This window comes from Carassius auratus, chromosome 36 (genome assembly GCF_003368295.1).
Source record: "Carassius auratus strain Wakin chromosome 36, ASM336829v1, whole genome shotgun sequence".
NCBI classification, from domain to species: domain Eukaryota; kingdom Metazoa; phylum Chordata; class Actinopteri; order Cypriniformes; family Cyprinidae; genus Carassius; species Carassius auratus.
In genome coordinates this window covers 12,281,796-12,300,936 of record NC_039278.1, presented here as the reverse complement: position 1 = coordinate 12,300,936, position 19,141 = coordinate 12,281,796, and the positions used below count along the sequence as shown (strand labels likewise).

Sequence of the window (19,141 nt, the reverse complement as noted above, 5' to 3'; positions counted from 1 at the left end):
AGTGTGTTGAGTTTCCTTTGTTTTATAAAAACGCTGCCACCTGGTGGCAGGTGGATTGACATGTTACTGTAGTCTGGCCTCCTAATACATTTGAATGAATATTTGGTAATTGTGTAAATTCAGTATATACGTGATTATTTGTAATTGGGCAACACCATAGCTAGATTTAGATAATAAAATATTGTTTTTGAAATTAAAAAAAAGTGCAAACATGACTATCTCTGGATATATATGAATCTGGACGAGTAGATTATCTAGTAAAACTAATTAGTAATTTTAGTCAAATATAATTTGTAAATCAATCAAGTAATTACATTTTCATGAACTTAATTATCATATTTGTAAGATTCGAGGTGTAATTCCTGGAGTGATAGCACTGTGTTCATCGTTCTCATAATTATATAATAGATTCAGAACTGTAGTCTGCACAAGTTTGTTGTGTGAGACAGGCCTATACATGCCTCTTTTCATTTGGACTATATAACCTAGAGTTCACACAGGCGTTGTGTTCATTCTTCCTTTCTTGACATTCCATCGGCTAGTAGTGATTTACAGGAATGAAACCTACAAAATCTACATATCAAAATAAACAGACCTATTTTTCAGCTGTTGCCTAGCTAAAATATTCTATAAGATGTTTTTTGTGGCGAAACAAACATTAATTAGCGCTACCTTTCTAAACTTTGGGGTTGGTAATATTTATCATTTTTGTGTGTGTTTGTGTTTGAAAGGATTTTATGGTCACCATGACTGCCTTTATTTACCGTATTTTCCAGATTATAAGTCACACTTTTTTTCATAGTTTGGCTGGTCCTGCGACTTATAGTCAGGTGCAACTTATTTATCAAAATTAATTTGACGTAATACGTCATGACGTATTTGTGGACTGATGCGACTTATACTCAGGTGCGACTTATAGTCCGAAAAATACGGTAATACAGTGAAGGCAATTATATTATGAAATATTATTGCGATTTTAAAATGATAATTTACTAATTTTAATAAACTGTTTTCTGTGGTCCTGATGGTCCTTGTTAAATTTTTAACCAATATTTTCTTAAAAACATGAAGCATTGTTTTTCAGCATTCTTTGATTGATAGAAAGTTTATTTGAATCTATCAGTATTTATTGAAATGGCAATCTTTTGTAACTTAAATGTTGTTAACGTCACTTTTGATTGATTCAATCCATGTTAACGCCTTCCAAAAAAACAACTTTTTTGTAAAGATACACACTACTGATCAAAATTGTATCAAAATTTTTCAACATTAGTGTATATCTTTACAACTGTGTATATGTTTCTATAGGGTTTCTAATATGTGGTGTGTGTTTACATGACTCACAGGTAAAAGCTCATGTGGCGATGATGATGTCCAGAAGGCGGATGTGTCCTCTACTGGTCAAGGGGTCATCGACAAGGACCATCTGGGCCCTCTCTTGCTCCAGGTTAGATTAAAAACTTAAAGGTCGACGGTCACCAGAGGCTCATTTGCTCATTTATCATACTGGCATCTTTGTACTAGCATGCAATTGTGAATTAAAGTGTTTTATAATAATAATAATTCTGAATCTCTCTCTCTCTCTCTCTCTCTCTCTCTCTCTCGTCAGGCTTTGGATGGGTTTTTGTTTGTGGTGAGTCGTGAAGGCAGCATTGTGTTTGTGTCAGATAATGTGACTCAGTACCTGCAGTATAAACAGGAGGAGCTGATCAACACCAGCATCTATAACATACTGCACGAGGAAGACAGAGAAGAATTGCATAAAAACCTGCCCAAAAACAATGGTATATATATATATAAAGTCGATGTATATCTATCTTTTAAGTGAATTTTGCTCTCAACTGTTCACAAAAAAAATAAGCATGTATGTATAAATCATGAAATCATGGCAATAAGTTCAAGATGTGACTTCAGCATCATGCAGAACATTTTTGTGTGTATGTTAAGGTCCCAACAGTGTGTCATGGGGCGGTGATGCCTCCCGTCAGAAGAGTCACACATTTAACTGTCGCATGCTGGTGAAGTTTGGCCACGGAGGTGAAGAAGGCGCTGGTGGGCCTCGCTACGAGACCATGCAATGTTTCGCTCTCACGCAGCCTAAAGCAATGATGGAGGAAGGGGAAGGTCAGTAGTAAATTCATGGTTTATTATTTTTACAGATTGAATTCTATATACTTTGTCTTCTTGAGCTGCTTGTGAATTAGAAAAGTGTTTTTTTTTTCTCTTTCTGTCTATCAGATCTGCAGTTGTGTATGATTTGTGTAGCACGGAGAGTGACTGCAGTGGAGAGGACAGAACGATTCAGTACTAGACATGAACTAACAGGTAAAATTGATTTACGGTGTCATTTTAACTCCAAGTTCATCTCGTCGATGAAACGATTGAGATTTTAAAAAAAAAACTGTCCTGGAGCAGCCCAGCACTGTTTCCATCATCTAACACACCTGATTCAACTCAGTTTGACATTTTAAAATGTGGAAATTGACCAGTTACAACACACAGTAATATTTTATTCGCAGTAAATATTGAAAAAGTTTAAAGGACACCTTCAACAGAAGAAAAAACAATGAAACTGATTATGGTGAAATTGCACAAAAATTTCACATAGAATTCTATTTGAGTCAGATGTAGTACCACATCTGAGTGTGTTCATTTGACCTCAGGGAAACTGATCGAGATCGAGCAGCAGAGCCTGTTGCACACCACCATGCGTCCTGGCTGGGAGGATTTAGTGCGGCGGTGTATGCAGATGTTCCTGCATCGTAGTGAGGGTCAGCCCTGGTCCTACAAGAGACACTTTCATGAAGGTATGTGGTAATACACTTGCATGGATCTTTTCTCAACTCAGCTCAGCTTGAATCTTTCCATTTAAGTGCATAAATGAAGTAAAATGCTACATAGAAATGCTGAAAGACAAAATGGAAGTGTGAATTCTGTAACTTGTTAAAATGGGCCCAGAAATAAGTTCTGCTTTTGCATGCAGTATGAACTGGGTTTGACAGATTGGAAACATGTTTTATTAATGTTGTTTGTATTCTTCTTCTTTTCAGCATATGTTCATGGTAGAGCAGAGACTCCACCCTATAGGTTCTCTTTGTCAGATGGCACTCCTGTAACGGCACAAACACGCAGCGAGCTCTGCCGAAACCCTGTCACCAATGACCCGCTCACCTTCCTCTCTACTCATCTTCTGCAGAGGTTTGTTCCCCTCTACCCAAAGTCAACAGTTATATAACTGCTCTGATTTTACATGAAAATACCTCTGTGTTCTCCTCGCCTTCACTCCTCTTTTTCACATAGGGAGCAAAATGGATACAGGCCCAATCAGGGTGGTGTAATGCGGTCAGTTATGGGCAATGCCAATCCGAATGCCCAGATGGGCATGGGCAATACCAGAGGCTATGGCGTGAACGAGCAAGGTCACATGGGTCCTAGAGGAGAAAGAGCTATGTACGGCCCAGGCAACAGGATGAATCAAATGAACCCGATGCATCAGATGAATCAAATGAACCAGATGAATTCAATGAATCAAATGAATATGAATCAGATGAATTGCATGAATCAAATGAGCACTATGAATCAGATGAATCCAATGAATCAGATGAACTCTTTGAATCAGATGGGCCATCCTGGCATGAATCAGCACCAGCAGGGTCAATTTCACGGTGGTGGCTATGGTATGGGCATGACAAGCCCCTCCCAAGGAAGCCCTGGCGTGAACCCTGTTCAACAGAATCTCATGGGGTCGCCACGGATACGGGGGAGCCCTAAAATGGGTGCAAGTCCCTTTTCTCCTGGAGGTAAGTGTCCTGCTTTTGCAGTTTCGATTAGATAGATGGAACCAAACTGAATTCGATTGAAAGTTCCTATTCAACAGATTTCAAACTTGTTATTCCCAAAGTTATACACATCCCAAGTTTGTTTATTAGACATTTTAGCTAATGTGAGAATCCTCTAACCTGCCAATAAATAAGGGTTGGACCCGATGGTTAGGAAGTTAAAGTTTTTGCCCTTTTTATCCACCTCATTTTGCAATGCTGAAGTAAGCTATTGCCTGTGAATTTCCGACTACATGATTCATTGGCTGTTTTACCTAGAAGAATGGAATAAATGGTGAACCTATTGTACAACAAACCAAAGTGTTTATAATTACAATAATAGATCAAAACAATAATGTGATAAATGCTAGTTTGCAAAATTAAGCAGCATAATAGATTTTTTGCACAGCTACAATAACGAAGTGAATCACACAGGAAGCCGTGCACTTTCAATTTACAAATGGCTGCACACACACTTATATGGCTATTATGTGGCTATTTTAACACTTTTTATTGTGTTTAAGTCAAATCTGCAGAATATCCCTTTCAACACTCAAAGAAAATGTGCAAAATGTTTTCAGATTCTACTAACCTAATTGTACTGGTCGTGTTGTGTTTATTGGTGCGGAATTTGAAAACTAGCTCAAGATTTAGCCATATTTTCTCGATTTGACAGGTATGCACTCTCCCATGGGTCCTGTGGGTATGGGCGTTAGTGGCGGATCTTCTGCTCCATCAGTTGGGAACACCTTCTCTAGCAGTTCTTTGAATGCCCTCCAGGCCATCAGTGAAGGTGTTGGCTCTTCTCTACCTTCAGCTCTCAACTCTCCTGCACACAAATCCGAGAGCTCTCCCAGCATCAACTCGACCCAGTCAAGTCAGCAAGGCCAGACCGGCAACAGCAAACCCAGCGCTGGTGACTCCAAGAGCCCGTCAAGTGCTCACAGCACAGGGTTAGATCAGCAACAGGCCTCTTCGACGGAGACCACTGATAAACCGGACAGCCAGTCCAGCAAGGATGGTCCCACTGGAGCGGAAGTCAATCGGAGAGTCCCTGACGGAAAGGGCCACAAGAAGTTACTTCAGTTGCTCACATCCCCAACTGAAGAGATTGGTATTGGGACCGGTGGACCTATCTCAGGACGTGCCTCCACTCCAATGGGTCCCGACTCAAAGGAGACGGGAAGTGGCATGATGAGTCCTTCATCGACTGGAGTGTCCTCCTCATCTGGTCCGTCATCAGGAAATAGCGTAAATCAGCAAGGCTCGGGAGGAGTGTCATCCACAGCTTGTCCCAGTGGCCATCACAGCTTACAGGAGAAGCACAAGATACTCCACAAGCTCCTTCAAAATGGAAACACACCCGACGAGGTGGCTCGCATCACGGCCGAGGCCACTGGTAAGTCCTCTCTTGGTCCAGAGCTCCCGGGCACTGAGGGGAGGAATCTAGATCTCAAGCAGGAGCAGCACAGTCCGAAAGAAGGAAAAAAGCCACAAGCCCTCCTTCACTACCTCCTCAATAAGGATGACTCCAAAGAGCCCAATGCAACAGAGGTCAAGCCAAAGCTGGAGGAGCTGGAAGGGAGAGGGGCCGCTGGAGGGCAGGGGTCAGGGGTCACAACCTCTATTTCTAACAAACAGGAGGGCAAAGTCAAGATCGAACCACCTGATGAGGTATTTACAGTTGATTCATACTTCTCATATTGGGTTCATACTTCTATACTTCCCAATAACACTTAAGTCCTATATATATAGTGAAATTGATTTAATAATAAACATACATACTTTTAACAAAATAAATAAATCTAATGTACTGTATGCTACAACTTTTTTTTTAAAGGTAGCAGTACTTTTATTCAGCAAGGATGCATTAGATCTAACAAAAGAGATCATAAAAGTGAATTTTACTTTTCTTAAAAAAATCCTCAAAGTATCATGGTAAAAGTATAATCACTGATTAAAAATCTGAGCTATTGTTTTAAAAAACAATATGAAACTATCTTTGCGCACTTTGACAACTAATACATTTTGCTTTGTTGATGTGGAAAATTCCCATGCAAATTGAGAATTATTATTCTAACATCAATCCTTTGTGTTGTTTTTCCAGCTGGATAGCTTAGAGAGTATTCTTGGAGGACTAAGGAATTCAGGTTCTGGAATGTTTGCTGATTCTGGAACTGGAGGAATGGAGGGGGGCAATAAGCAGGGCAATGGACCTAACAGCACCGCACATGGTGAGTCACAACACACAGAGTGCCTCAAAGTCAGAAGGGGGATGTTGAAAATTTATTGTTACTAGATAACGATATGTAACTTTTAATAGAAAATGTACTGGACATATATTTTAAAGGTTACTGCTGATGACCATGTGGATGGCCAAAGAAATCTGTCCATTTTTGTTCAAGCTAATTGTATGCATTATTGTGTTCCAGATCGGGAGGGTGTTGGTATGGGTTCTGGTCCGCGTGTGCCCTTCCAGAGGGCAGTGTCTGTTGATGGTAAACTCCTGAGCGGGCCAGGCATGACTGGTAGGAGGAGCGCCCCTTCCTCTCTTGTCAAACAGGAGCATATTGAAAACCAGATAGGCATGGGTGAGCCTCTCATATTTTCAAGTTTGAACATGGATCTTACATATTTAACCATATAACTTTATATGCATTCATTCTTTAGCTGAATTTTAACGCTTCCAACATGCTTTTCCCAGGAGGTCCAAATAGGCCAATGGGAATGCTCAATCGGCCCCCAATGGCAGGTTCTGGAGATTGGAGAATGTCCAGTTCCGGCAGTCCTGTCGGACACCCTGGCATGGGTCGCACAGGCATGGACCACAATCCTAAGAGCTTAATGGGAGGACCCATGGTTAACCGATCGAACAGCGTTCCTGCAACCAGATCCATGTTGCAGCAGCAGTTGATGGATCCTATAGGTAAGTTCTGTCACCTTAAAACCAGCAGCGTGGGCATATTACAACAGGTAGCACATCAAATTAAATCTTTCAAACAACATGTTGTTGTTTTTACAGGGCCTTATGAGGTAGGAATGGGTTTGAATTCATTCAGTGGACAGGCACCTCCACAACAGTCCCCTTCGTGGCCAGACAGTGGGATGGGAATGGAGGGAGCACAGAATGCAAACAGGTAATGGAAATGAGGTTACACCAGATCTACAGCTTGAGTTCATTTGCCTGCATTCAGTTAATCCTGATGTTTAAAATGATGAAAAACAGTGTTTGCCAGCTTGCTAACTTCTGATAGACTTATACACTGAAATGGACATACCTCACATCGAGTCACACACCTTCTCTCTGAAGCCTCTTTCATGTCTGCAAAAAGAAGGCATCGTTGAAAAATATTTTTCCTAATCCATTATTTATTTTATATTTTTTGGAATCCCTATACAGACATGTATATGAAAGCAAATGTATAAATGAAAATTGATTATTTGGAATAATAAAGTATGACCGTTTTTTTTAGCTTTTAATTAGATAAATCTAAATATGAAATTAAAACAATAGTAGGTAGTGCTAGTCACTGAATTAATGAATGAGTCAATGTCAAACATTAAACCAATTGGTTAAATCTCTCTCTCTCCATCTCTTTATATATATATATATATATAACCCAAAAAACTACTTAAGGGTATATTGTTTAAAAATAAGTATGTGCATCTGAGGATTAAGTTTAAATACATTGTAAATAAATCTTGTTTTAAAGATGTTTAGATTGTTTTTAGCGCACAAAGTCAGTAACGTCCTCTCTGTCTGCTTTTTATATGTCAGGCTGCCATTTAATAACTCTCTGGATGATCTTCTGGTCCCTCCGTCTACCACTGAGGGTCAGAGTGATGAGCGAGCTCTGCTGGACCAGCTGGACTCTCTACTCAACAACACTGACGTCATCGCTCTGGAGGAGATCGACCGTGCCCTTGGCATACCGGATCTCATCAACCAGGTACCCTGCCAGTCTGCTTCATGGAACAGATGTGTTCAGTTTACAAACCACTATCTTCAATGCTGTGGCGTTAGATACGTTAGAGCTGCTGGCCAACCAGGTTCCCTGAAAACCGTCATTTTGGTCTCATTCTCTCTTTAGGGTCATAGTTCAGACCAGCCCCCTCCAACAGACCCCTTCTCTGGTCCTTGTCCGGGACCTGACTCCTCTATGGGTATGGACCCCAAGGGCATGTATGGGCAGGGCTACCCGGGCCCCCCTTCCATGGGAATGCAGGGTGGATATGGCCGTGGTCCCAACCCTGGTCCTGGCCCTGGACCTGGTCCCATGCCAGGGCAGTCTGGACCGGGCTTTAACCCCATGATGAGTCAGATGAACCAACATGGTGGCTTCCCCGGAATGGGTGGTATGGGCGCTATGCATCCTCGTGCTAATATGACAAGGCCTCGGATGGGGAATCCCACCAGATACCAGCTCCAGCAGAGACTGCAGGGACAGCAGGTGTGCAGCTGCCCTCCAATAACACTCAACTGAGGTGTAATCGATTATTGTGATGTTACAGCCAATGCACATTTTAGAAAAGATAGTGTTCCACAATCTAATTGCCTATTTTATTTTGTGTAATGTAGGGCTGTGACTTATATTGAATAGTTAAAACCTATTAAAAAGTCAGTAACGACTGGTCAGGTTTTTTTGCTGTGGCACAAAATAACTGTTGCTGCATCAGAAATTGCATACTTCTCTAATTTGTATGAGAGACCAATAGTATATACAAGTTTATAGCTTTAGTAAAAGCACCTGGATGACTTGCTACATTGTCGAGATTATAAAATGTGTATTTGATGGAGACTTTACCCATGAGGATGTGAGAATTAGTGATTAGTGAAGCCAAGTAACTGTAGGTCATAGGATTTATTACATCCAATTTAAATTTCATTAATGTTAAATTATATACATTTTAGGTTCTAAATTGCTAGTAATTAAACTTGAAATCCTATATCCAACACAAGCAATGATATTTATTATTTACACTATCATTTGATTTATATTGATTAATCAGATTCAACATTTGATTTGAATGTTCCTTTGCTGCAGTTTTTGAACCAGAGCAGGCAGGGCATGGGGATGAGACCAGATAACAACCCTGCAGGAAACCCTGGCATGAGACCCAGCATGCAGCCTGGCATGGGCGGACAGGTATTTTTTGTCTTTTGATGATTTCTGAAGCCTTTCTATCTTTAATATCGCTGTTCCTCCATCTTTCAGCCTGGTTTCCTGAATGCTCAGATGATGGCCCAGCGTAGCAGGGAAATGATGAATCTTCAAACAGAGGTATCAACAGATGACTTTCCAGAAATACGTTTCTGTGTCTGTCAGTGATGTTGTGTGGAATTGCATATATGATACTTAATAGCCATTGACAATATATGCAGTGTAACAAAAGGATAGGATTTTATGTAAGACTGTTTTAGCAAATCATAACCAGTGTCTTATGTAAAATAGTTTTAACCCTTGTTTTCTTTGTTTCTGCAGATGAGAAGACAAAGGGTGATGATGATGATGCAGCAGCAACAGCAGCAGCAGGTTGCAGCCGGAGGCTTTAGTCCCCCTCCTAATGTCACAGCTCCTACAGGAATGGACAGCCCTATGGGAGGACCACCAATGACCCAGCCCGGCCAGCAGCCCTTTAACTATGGAGGGAACTATGGTAAGCTAGTTCTATTGGGATCTTGTTGTTACGATAAAATACTTAGTATTGGGGCACGGTGAATAACATCATTGGAATAGAATATCAGTTTGCTTGGGTATATCGATTGCTAATTACATGCTATCCACTTTCTTGTTGCTTTTTTGTAAATATCTCTGTGTTGTGATTTCAGGTATGGGCCAGCAGGGGGACCCTTCATTTGTGGGAACAGGCAGCAGCCCCCCTAACAATATGATGTCTGGTCGTATGGCTGGCCCTCAGAATCCCATGATGCAGCAGCACCCTCAGAGCAATCCCATGTACCAATCTGCAGAGATGAAAGGCTGGGGACAGGGGCCCATGCCCATTAATAAGTAAGTTATAAACCCTTATAAAAGTTATAAAATGAAAAATAAACATGAAAGCTAATTCAAAATATGAATGCCATTTTAATAGTACATAAATTATCCTACAATAATACTGGTGTGGAACACTGCTAAATCAACGCAAAACAAGTAGTGAATTAATTCAATCAAACCTGTCAATCACTACAATCAAACATAAATACATGGTCTTTAAGCTTAATTGGGTGTATCGTAATCATTCTCCTGTTTCATCTGTTTCCTAGTTCATACTCGCAGCAGCAATATCCCCAGCAGGGGGCGCCGGGACAGTATGGAGGGATGATGATAAACGGTTCTATGCAGGGGGGTGTAAATGGCAACGGGGCAGGGCAGATGCCTCCAATGCAGGGCCAGATGGGCATGAATGCCATGGGCATGGGACGCATGCCAATGGGACCCGATCAGGTACAGACTGCGTTGATTCAGTTATATTTCCCTAAAGGAGAAGTTCATCCCAAAAAATGAAAATGTACTCTCCCTCAGGCCATCCGATATGTAGATGAGTTTGTCTCTTCATCAAAACCGATTAAGAGAAATTTAGGATTGCATCATTTCCTCACTAATGGATCCTCTGCAGTGAATGGGTGCCGTCGGAATGAGGATCCAAAACCGCTGATAAAAACACCAGCAGTTTGAACGCTCATTCTTACGGCACCCATTCACAGCAGAGGATCCACTATAGTGTTACATTTCTCCAAACACATTCTGATGAAAAACAAACTCATCTACATCTTGAATGGCCTGGGGATGAGTGATTCCTTCACATGTCATGTGTTAAATCTCTTCATCTTTAATGTGTGTCTTACAGAAGTACTGCTGAGGCAATGAGCCATCTCTGTCAAATCTGGATTATAACATGGACTCACACATCAGTCCAGTGATGAAATGTCACCACGGAGCTATAAAATCCACCTCGTAGAGAAGAAATCCCTGGGAATCTCCAGTGAAAACTTGACTGTGAGAGAGGGAAAGAGAGCGAGAGACTCGGGCCTTCTCTGTGGGCTTCTCTCTGAATGTGCCCAGTAGTGAGTGCAGCAGGCTCTCTCCTGCCCCACATGGCTGTACTGCAGTACACAACATAACCACCAGGGGGCACAGAGGAGGAATGGTTGTGGTACAACTTGACAGTGTGGGGGAGCACTTTATTTTAAGGCTAATATGGAAAGGATAGTTGCAATATATTTCTTGCTTTTCTAGCCTTATAGAACGATTATGTGCATATTGTCTATTTTAAATTAGTTTCAGACAAGGCTTGTTTTAATAAAAACCGTGGGAATTGTAAACACCAGAACTTCTTCACTTTGCATATCAAAGCAATAATCCTCCTCTCCATGCCACCGGCTCAAAGCGGCATGTCAACAAATAGCAAATGATACCGCAGTATTTTTTTGTTTTTGTTTTGTTTGTGTGTGTGAATAAGATTGGAATTGTAAATACTGTATGCTACATATGTATCATACATGCTTTTACTACATACTTTTTTTGCACAGAGTTTGGGCCATGATAGGTCCATCTTATCTATATTTTAGGTCAATACTGCTCTGGGTTTTACATCTATTTTAACTTTTTTCAAAGGGAGAAAATATTTAATCTTTTCCAGCTCAGCCTCTTTTTCTTTCTTTCTTTCTTTTTCTTTTTTTTTCTCAACAATGACCGCCATTATGTTTCAATGGCACTTTTTCTAAATGTTTGACATCGGAAATGTGATGCAGCGACGGTTTCATGATTTTATTATCATTTCTATTTGTTCTTCTGACCGGAAAGAAATGGTGCAAGTTTTCAGATTATACGCAAAGATTGTTTTTGCTCTTTAAGCTAGATCTTACTAAGGAAATGAACTCGCTTTCTCGCTGTATTGTACTGTCGGTTCTTCAGAAATCTACCTTTAAGAAACATGCACAATCCAAAGATATTTTTTCAGTCTTTTTTTTTTTTCTGTCTTCTCAAGTTTGACTACAGAAATGTATCCATTTATATATGTTTTTGTGCAAATGCTCAGAGTAAAAGGTACATATCATATGAACATATTACTACATATTATGATTTTGTACTATATACTGTATACAAACAAAACCAAGTATACCTGTTTATTTTTGAGGCCAGTTAATATTTTAGCAGTATTGTCTGTGCTTTGGGGGGTTTCTCTATCATGCGGTTTCTTCGCTCTTCACTTTGTTTTGTAAGATTTTGATGATTATGAATATCTACAGAACTGCCAAGACAACTTGTAACTACACACCTCGTTTTACAACTTTTCTTAAACCACTTTTCAGAGCCTCTCGTAATAAGGAATCCATTCTGACAAAGACTCTCATCGGTGCATCTCTGTAGTGCAGTGATCCCGGCCGCTTCATTAGTCCAGTCTTTACCATCAAGTGACTTCAAATAAGGCTGATTCCCAGATGTGGGAATGACATACAGTGGGAAACTAATAAGAAGTCGGTCTCTTCTGGCTCTTCAGGAAAGCAACACTATCAGTAGTGTTCATTTCACTAGGTTACTGTTGATTGTGACAAAGTATATTTTGAAATGATAATTCTGGGAAATTGAGGTTATTCTGGTGTGTTTTCAGAACTGGTTGACTGGGGGGTGTGAACATGGATGTAAATTACAATACACTTAATTATTTTGCTTGATGTTGATATCGTTGTAAATAAAAGTTCTATTTAAACGTGACCTGTATTTCCTGCAGTCTTTCTGTGTGGGTGTGTGTTTGATTGATTTTTCGAAGTTGTAACTGAAACAAAAACATAAAAAGATTGAAGTAGTCTTTGTAAGAAAATGCTTTTTGAGTTTTTCTTTTTCTAAAAAAAAAATATTTGTGGAAATGACAACCTCTTACTGAAATTTCTTTTTGAGAAATGTTTTCACACCAATTTATTATTATTATTTATTTATTCTGGGTAGTTAGGTAGAAGGTGGAGTTTAGTAAATGCAGTCTACAAACTTTTAAAGTGGCTTAAAATGACTAAATAAGAATTTAATGTTATTCAACTATATATTTGATAGGTTTCTGGGAAGGTTAGGGTACAGAAAATATTGTAAGTTAAAAAAAGTTCTTAGTCAATGCAAAGTCTTTCATAACGTGTGTGTGTGTGTGTGTTTGGGATGACGTGTAAATAAAGTTCACCGTGTTACCACGGAGGGGCGCAAGAGGATAAAATGTCTACACACCGAATCTTATCATTTATCCAGTAGTGTTGCCAAGTGATTGTCTTCATCTACGTCAAAATTAAAAATAAATAGCATCTAATGATAACGATGAGAATACAGATTTACTCAAATGGATGTGGCCTACAGATTATTCATCTCTTCTGATGTCTGAGATGAGTTTCAGTATACAAACATATAGCTAAACGCCTCTTAATGTAGCATTGTCTTAATTTAGAGAGCAAACTCCTTATGGCCACAATTAATTTCAAGTAATTCCCACTGGCCCCCCAAAACAAGTTTTTTTTTTTGTCTACTGTTTTCAAAACGCATGTTGATGTGCTTTAGTTGATGTTCTGGTGGAAAAGTTGGCTGTAGTGTGTGGCGTAATGGTTAAAGGCGCAAAGTTCTTTTTAAAAGAGGCTTTCGTTGTAGTATGTGGGAAACTATACAGAGGGAGCGAGAGTTCCTTGGCCGTGTTCCCAGCCCATCTGCAGCCCGGGCTTGCGGATTACTGTTTGTTAATGTTTCAATCAGCTGTGTGCCGAGGAATGTGGAGCGATTTAACCTGAACTTCCCCAGGTGTGCGGCGGCGCCGCTCAGTCTGCGCCCTCCCCTGCCCTTGGCACAAAGCGCTCACACAAACACAATCACACACACTGGCCGAGCCGCGCATCGCGAGGCCTGCAGCTGCGCGCATCACACCGCAGGGAAATGAGAAAAACATTGCACCAGGGAGACGGAATAAATCTTATAACGAACTGCCTTTTTCTCGGAAAACACTTAACCCTTCCGCTCCCCACCCTTTTAAATAATGGGACGCGGAATTATAGAGTTTGGAAAGTGTTTACAAAAATCACTAGCTAAAAATGAATAGAAAATGAAACATCATTTTAAAACGAATTACTTGTGCATATCAATTTAATTCATTTTGCCCAATTTTGTATGACATTAGTTAACCTCTCTTCCATCCTATAGATATTTAATTCACTTTTACGAGACATTTACATTTATTTGTTTACAGACTTTTCGTTATGGTGGATGTAGTTATATTAGTCAGTTTTATCTGAAGATTAGCTAAAAAAATTTTACCAATTAAAAAAAAAACTACTATCAGAAGTTGTATTGCTAATTTTAAGTTTAGTTTAAAGTTCACTTTCAGTTTAATTACTGATGAAGCAAAAGTTGAAATAGACAAACTAATGACAGAATTATCAGGTTAAATGTTAAGGATATTATAAGATGTAAACATGTTACATATTAATGTTCAATGTGTTCACTAAATGACCTTTAACCTTGTGAGACCAATTCATTTGAGACGTCAGTAACACTGACCAACTAAACTTTTCGGAAAGAAACAGCATTTTCTCAACTTCCATTCATTCATCCTCACACCCAAAATTGATAACACAAGTCCGAGATGGGTCTAATTTTCTTGTTTTTAATTAAAAAACACAATATACATTGTAAAAAACACAATAAGGCATTCACATATCTGTCATTGTAATATACAATACATTCCTTCGCTCAGTAATCTGAGAAAACTTTACAACAAAATAGACAGTTTTCTAACAAGTTATCAAAACATTGGAGAAACTTTGACCGAAAGGGAAATGCATGAACAATAAGTGAATGATCGCCATGGATTCCACAGCTAACACACATCGACATGTTTGGGAAGATCTCAGAGAGAAGGTCACACTTCAGCTCTCAAGTCCACGAGTTTTGTGACTCTCTACTGAAAGATGTTTTCCTCTAAAACAGAAGGAGATTCTCCAACACAGTTCAAGGCGTCTCGGCGGTTCTGGTCCATCATCACCTCCGCGCACCTTGTTTGTTTTCGCTATGCTCCGATCACTGGACGTGAAACCGGGAGCATCCACTTTAACGGCACATGATTCGGTCATCTGAACAGCCGCTCTGCAAGGCAAGAGGGGAAACATCGTTAGTTGAGTCTTTTGGACATGAATAGGTGACGTATTTGCACGCAAAAGCATCATATTCTAGCCAATACATGTGATATTTACCTCAACAGAGATGCTGGCCAGCTCCGCGTTCAGAGTCGTGAGGGGAGTGCGGGGAGCCGAGCTCTGGTTCTTCTTGCTATCCAGCTCCACCTGCAAGTCCCAGATGTAATCAATAACGTGCTGCAGGATCTCCATCTTGCTGGCTTTCTTGTTGGTCGGTAGCGTGGGCACCAGCTCTTTCAGTTTGCTGTAGCAGCTGTTCATGTCCTGGAGAAACATGGTCATCTGCTCGTCGAGCAGCGGGATCTTGCATTTGGAAATGGCAAGGCTCTGGTCGGAGAGGCAGCGGACAACATCCTCTCCTCCAACTTTGCTGCTCTTCAGCGCGCAGGTAGGTCCCACAACTTTCATTTTGGCTGTAAAGTTTGACGGTTAAGTCAAAAGGAATGCGTTGAAGCGATACGCTCGTACTCCTTTAAGGTCTTAAGTCGTAGAGGGCGCGATGACAGTTCACCACATGCTTGCAGAGCCGAGCTGCTCGGTATTTACAGGATTTCGGGGCTGTGGGCGTCTCCAAACGCTAGTGTTTGGAGGCTCGGGCCAATAGGGTTTCACCAGGGTCGCTCGCTCAGCCAATGACAGCGCGACTCCGTTATCGCAGTTACAATATGCTGGGGGGAGGGTGTTACAAATGGAAACAAATGTGTTTCTCCTGCGAATGATCTGTGGATATCCAGCTGTCCACAGGTGAAGCAGACAGATCAGGCGGAGGGTGGGGGTGGTCGACGATCAACAGACAACAGTTATTACTTTTAAATGAAACAAGCTTTCTTCGTATGTGGGCTGGTTCTAGACGCAAAGCACACTGTAAAATGATTCTTCATCATCTTTGTTTCCTTCCATTTATCTTGCCACAGTAACTTCTGTGATTGCAGTGGGCACCTTAGACACATGTGCGTGAATATAATGTCAACATAACATTTTAAGTAAAAAATAAATTATATATACATAAACCTTGTTTAAACTCATAATTTAATAATCTTGACACCCCTAAAGGGATCATCTGCTATTATTTTTTGTCACATGACAACAAAATTGCTTCATGCATGTTGGTTTTGCCACAATGGCTTTTATTTAACTGACAAATGTTTGTGTGTGTGTGTGTGTGTGTGTGTGTGTATATATATATATGTAAATTCCATGACATTGAGCTTTAAAATGTTTTTATTTTTATTAATTATTATTTTATTCACTGTTTTAAGAATAATAAAAAGTACGCTATGCCAAACAAACTAGCCTAACTTATATTGCTTTGTAAAAGATTTTTTTTTTTTTCACAATGAGTTTTAATCCAAATAGTTATACATTAATAAATTGTTGCTTAATATCAAATATTTTTCTTGTGGTTTGTATAAAATCTGATAAAATCGTGGTATGTTTCAATACATAAGACATTTATTGTGAACTGATGCAAATTTATAAGATTACAGGCTAAGCTACAGTTAATGATATTTCGCCAACTTTTAACTATTTTGTATGCTCATATAGAATCCATAGTGCATTTCTTGTATAGTGCTCAGGTTTATTGTGCAACCAAGTCTTGCCACGGTCTCATTTTTATTCAAATGTCTCTCTATCTGTTTATTTTCCACCAATGATTGTCTCATGGTATTTCTTTGAATGTCTTGCAAACCTCCAAATTCCTTCATATGTGCGCCTCGCCTTGAGCGCGCACTCACTCGCATAACTTTGCATCGCTGTGCTCTGATTCTTCCCCCAGATTGTCCAAACAAACCGAAGCAGACTGCCGGGCGCCAGCGCCGTGACGTCACCCATTCATTCGAGCCTTGACGCCTGTCAGCCTGGCGCCGAGCGGGCGGTCTCTATAGCAACAACAAACAACAGGCTCGCATCCCTCCGCTCTCCCCCATTCACCTGCGCGCGGCGGAGTCCTGAGAACACCCTGGTCAGCGCTCGTTTATCACTTTAAACCTCTGATGCGATTACCGCTCCGCGCACCTGCACACTGCCATTGTCGTCCCGAAAGACTCTTGTAAAGACACAAAAGTGACAGACAAAGTGAAAAATAGCCTATTGAGCCAGAGGGGGAGTTTTAGATTCCAGGGACACTTTTATTTTATAAAATTTTAAGGAAGTGAAATAAATAGCCTCCTGTTTTCGAATATAACAGTAATTATTTTTGGAAGTTATGCATTCTTAATTTTATTAATTTTGAGAATCAATAAAATTATATATATTTTATATATAAATTATATATAAATCATATATATATATATATATATATATATATATATATATATATATATATATATATATATATATATATATATATATATATATATATATATATATTATTATTATTATTTTTTTTATTTTTTATTTTTTTGAATAAAATATACATGCATTACGTGCAGGAACATGCGCAGATTATTTTTACCGATGGTTCGGACACATAGCTGTACATCCTGCAGGAGTTCGAGGGACTGGAGCGTTTCTGGCTCGGTCACAGCTGAGCGGGGTTGAGGGGAGGCGGAGAAGGAGCTGAACAATGGGAGTGCAGTGTCGGGACTGTGAGAGAGAATCTCGACTGGAGCCGACGAGTCTGGAGCGCCCCTCCACTCGCTCATCCCGCTTTTGTTCAGCTGCGCAAGCTATCAGCACTTCCTACCGACTCCAACAATAAGCCCTCACAGCTGGGCTCTCCAAAGCCTGTTTACTGCACATCAAGGCAAAGAGAGGCAAAGAGTGTAACATCCCCCTTACACACACTCACACACCCTTATGAACTCTTGGTAAAATATAAAACATATTCTTAGAAGTGGAGAAAGGAAGTTCAAAGAAAACAGTGGCAAATTATATATTCTTTATTGTTTGATGACCACATGCTGGCCGCTGGACAGCAATCACTAGTTTTTATTCCTTCAGTAAAACTTGCAATATGCATGTGTGTTTAGTTTTAGTACACAAATATATTATTATTTTATATATATATATATATATATATATATATATATATTCTTTAAAAGTATATACATATTTATATGCACATTTTTATTTAGTTATTTGTTTATTTAGTGTGTGGTTATTTTTAAACTAAATATATATATATATTAAGCTATAAGCTGTTCTTGTCCTGATTCCACCCTGATCTGATTTACGGCTAGTTATTTTTCCCAATATGTTATACAGCAGAAAAGGCTGGTGCGGGATGAGTGTGAATGCTCTTCTTCTTGAAGCATCTGCATGTATCTTTGACTCGTCCCTCTCATGGGAAGAGTGGTCTCAGATAATTGTCCTCAAGGGAATCACATCCTCTCAGAAGTCATGTGATCGCTGTCTGACAAGGCTGCAGTGTTCTGTGGTGTGTCATCAGCTGGCTATGAACTCTTTAATTCACAACATCTCCGCTACACTCGTTAAGCAGTAGACAGAGAAAGGAAATGTTCAATGCAAAGCACAATAAGACAATACAGTTCAATAAGAACATGAGCTTGTGTGAGTCATACTTTGAAATAAAGTCAATGTGAATAGCTTTTCAAAACACATTTGACTTCCGTAGTATGACGTGATTCTGAAACAGGGTGATAAGGAAAGAAATGTAGGGGCGGGAACTGATTTGATCCTTTGGGAATTAATTGGATGGTGGCTGATAAAAGCCAAAATAAATGTTTGCCTAGCTATCTGGAGATTATTTCATATATTCCAACAGAAAACGTTGGAATATTCTGAGTGTGGCCTAAGCAATGTCAGCAATATAAAAGAAATCTTATGCTACTTTCATAACGTTGTGACTTTATTTAGTCCTGATCATATGTCAATGGTCTTGACATACAGCACTTCTTCCCACATAGTGGTCCTGCTGTAGCAGATTGTGAACAATCTCCGCCTGGCTCCCACACACACTATCAAAGTGCCTTAATGGCTCCTAATTAGCTCCCCATCTGCTGGTGACAGACCACTGGTTGCATGCCGAAGCCCCATTCAGAAAGTAGGCATTGTGTCCCGGGATCATTTCCACTTCATTGGAGATTGCCTGGAGAGGACTTGGACCTCTGGGAAGGGCTGGGACAGGAGAGCCGGGGTTACAGAGAGGGAGGAGACAAGCACTGGACTCCGGGAGGTGCACGGGATGGGACGGGGGAGG

General features: G+C 40.1%; 2 protein-coding genes across 2 annotated transcripts in view; one reads left to right on the top strand and one right to left on the bottom strand.

Moving 5' to 3' along the window:
* LOC113055267 (nuclear receptor coactivator 3-like) overlaps nt 1-12,535 on the top strand; it is a 33,809-nt gene extending 21,274 nt beyond the window's left edge. The window contains exons 4-23 of the mRNA XM_026221430.1: nt 1,347-1,447; nt 1,610-1,784; nt 1,948-2,124; nt 2,239-2,325; nt 2,664-2,807; nt 3,051-3,198; nt 3,301-3,800; nt 4,495-5,492; nt 5,926-6,052; nt 6,251-6,409; nt 6,523-6,744; nt 6,841-6,955; nt 7,597-7,768; nt 7,910-8,269; nt 8,864-8,965; nt 9,035-9,100; nt 9,302-9,476; nt 9,649-9,829; nt 10,084-10,264; nt 10,668-12,535. Of these exons, the coding sequence (XP_026077215.1) occupies nt 1,347-1,447; nt 1,610-1,784; nt 1,948-2,124; nt 2,239-2,325; nt 2,664-2,807; nt 3,051-3,198; nt 3,301-3,800; nt 4,495-5,492; nt 5,926-6,052; nt 6,251-6,409; nt 6,523-6,744; nt 6,841-6,955; nt 7,597-7,768; nt 7,910-8,269; nt 8,864-8,965; nt 9,035-9,100; nt 9,302-9,476; nt 9,649-9,829; nt 10,084-10,264; nt 10,668-10,679 (4,202 nt within the window). The 3' untranslated portion in view covers nt 10,680-12,535. The remainder of the gene's footprint in view (nt 1-1,346; nt 1,448-1,609; nt 1,785-1,947; nt 2,125-2,238; nt 2,326-2,663; nt 2,808-3,050; nt 3,199-3,300; nt 3,801-4,494; nt 5,493-5,925; nt 6,053-6,250; nt 6,410-6,522; nt 6,745-6,840; nt 6,956-7,596; nt 7,769-7,909; nt 8,270-8,863; nt 8,966-9,034; nt 9,101-9,301; nt 9,477-9,648; nt 9,830-10,083; nt 10,265-10,667) is intronic.
* Nucleotides 12,536-14,430: 1,895 nt separating this feature from the next.
* On the bottom strand, nt 14,431-15,512 carry LOC113055268 (DNA-binding protein inhibitor ID-1-like). The gene is made up of 2 exons (XM_026221431.1): nt 15,037-15,512; nt 14,431-14,929 (listed from the first exon to the last, which is right to left on the bottom strand). Exons 1-2 carry the CDS (start codon nt 15,385-15,387, stop codon nt 14,894-14,896), a joined length of 387 nt encoding a protein of 128 aa, XP_026077216.1. The 5' UTR covers nt 15,388-15,512; the 3' UTR covers nt 14,431-14,893.
* Between the last annotated feature and the right edge of the window lie 3,629 nt (nt 15,513-19,141).

Excerpts from the sequence above, each read along its gene's own strand:
- LOC113055268 (XM_026221431.1), bottom strand. The coding sequence starts at position 15,387 with ATGAAAGTTGTGGGACCTACCTGCGCGCTGAAGAGCAGCAAAGTTGGA. Across the intron at positions 14,930-15,036 it reads TGGCCAGCATCTCTGTTGAG|AGCGGCTGTTCAGATGACCG; the intron begins GTAAATATCACA and ends CTTGCCTTGCAG.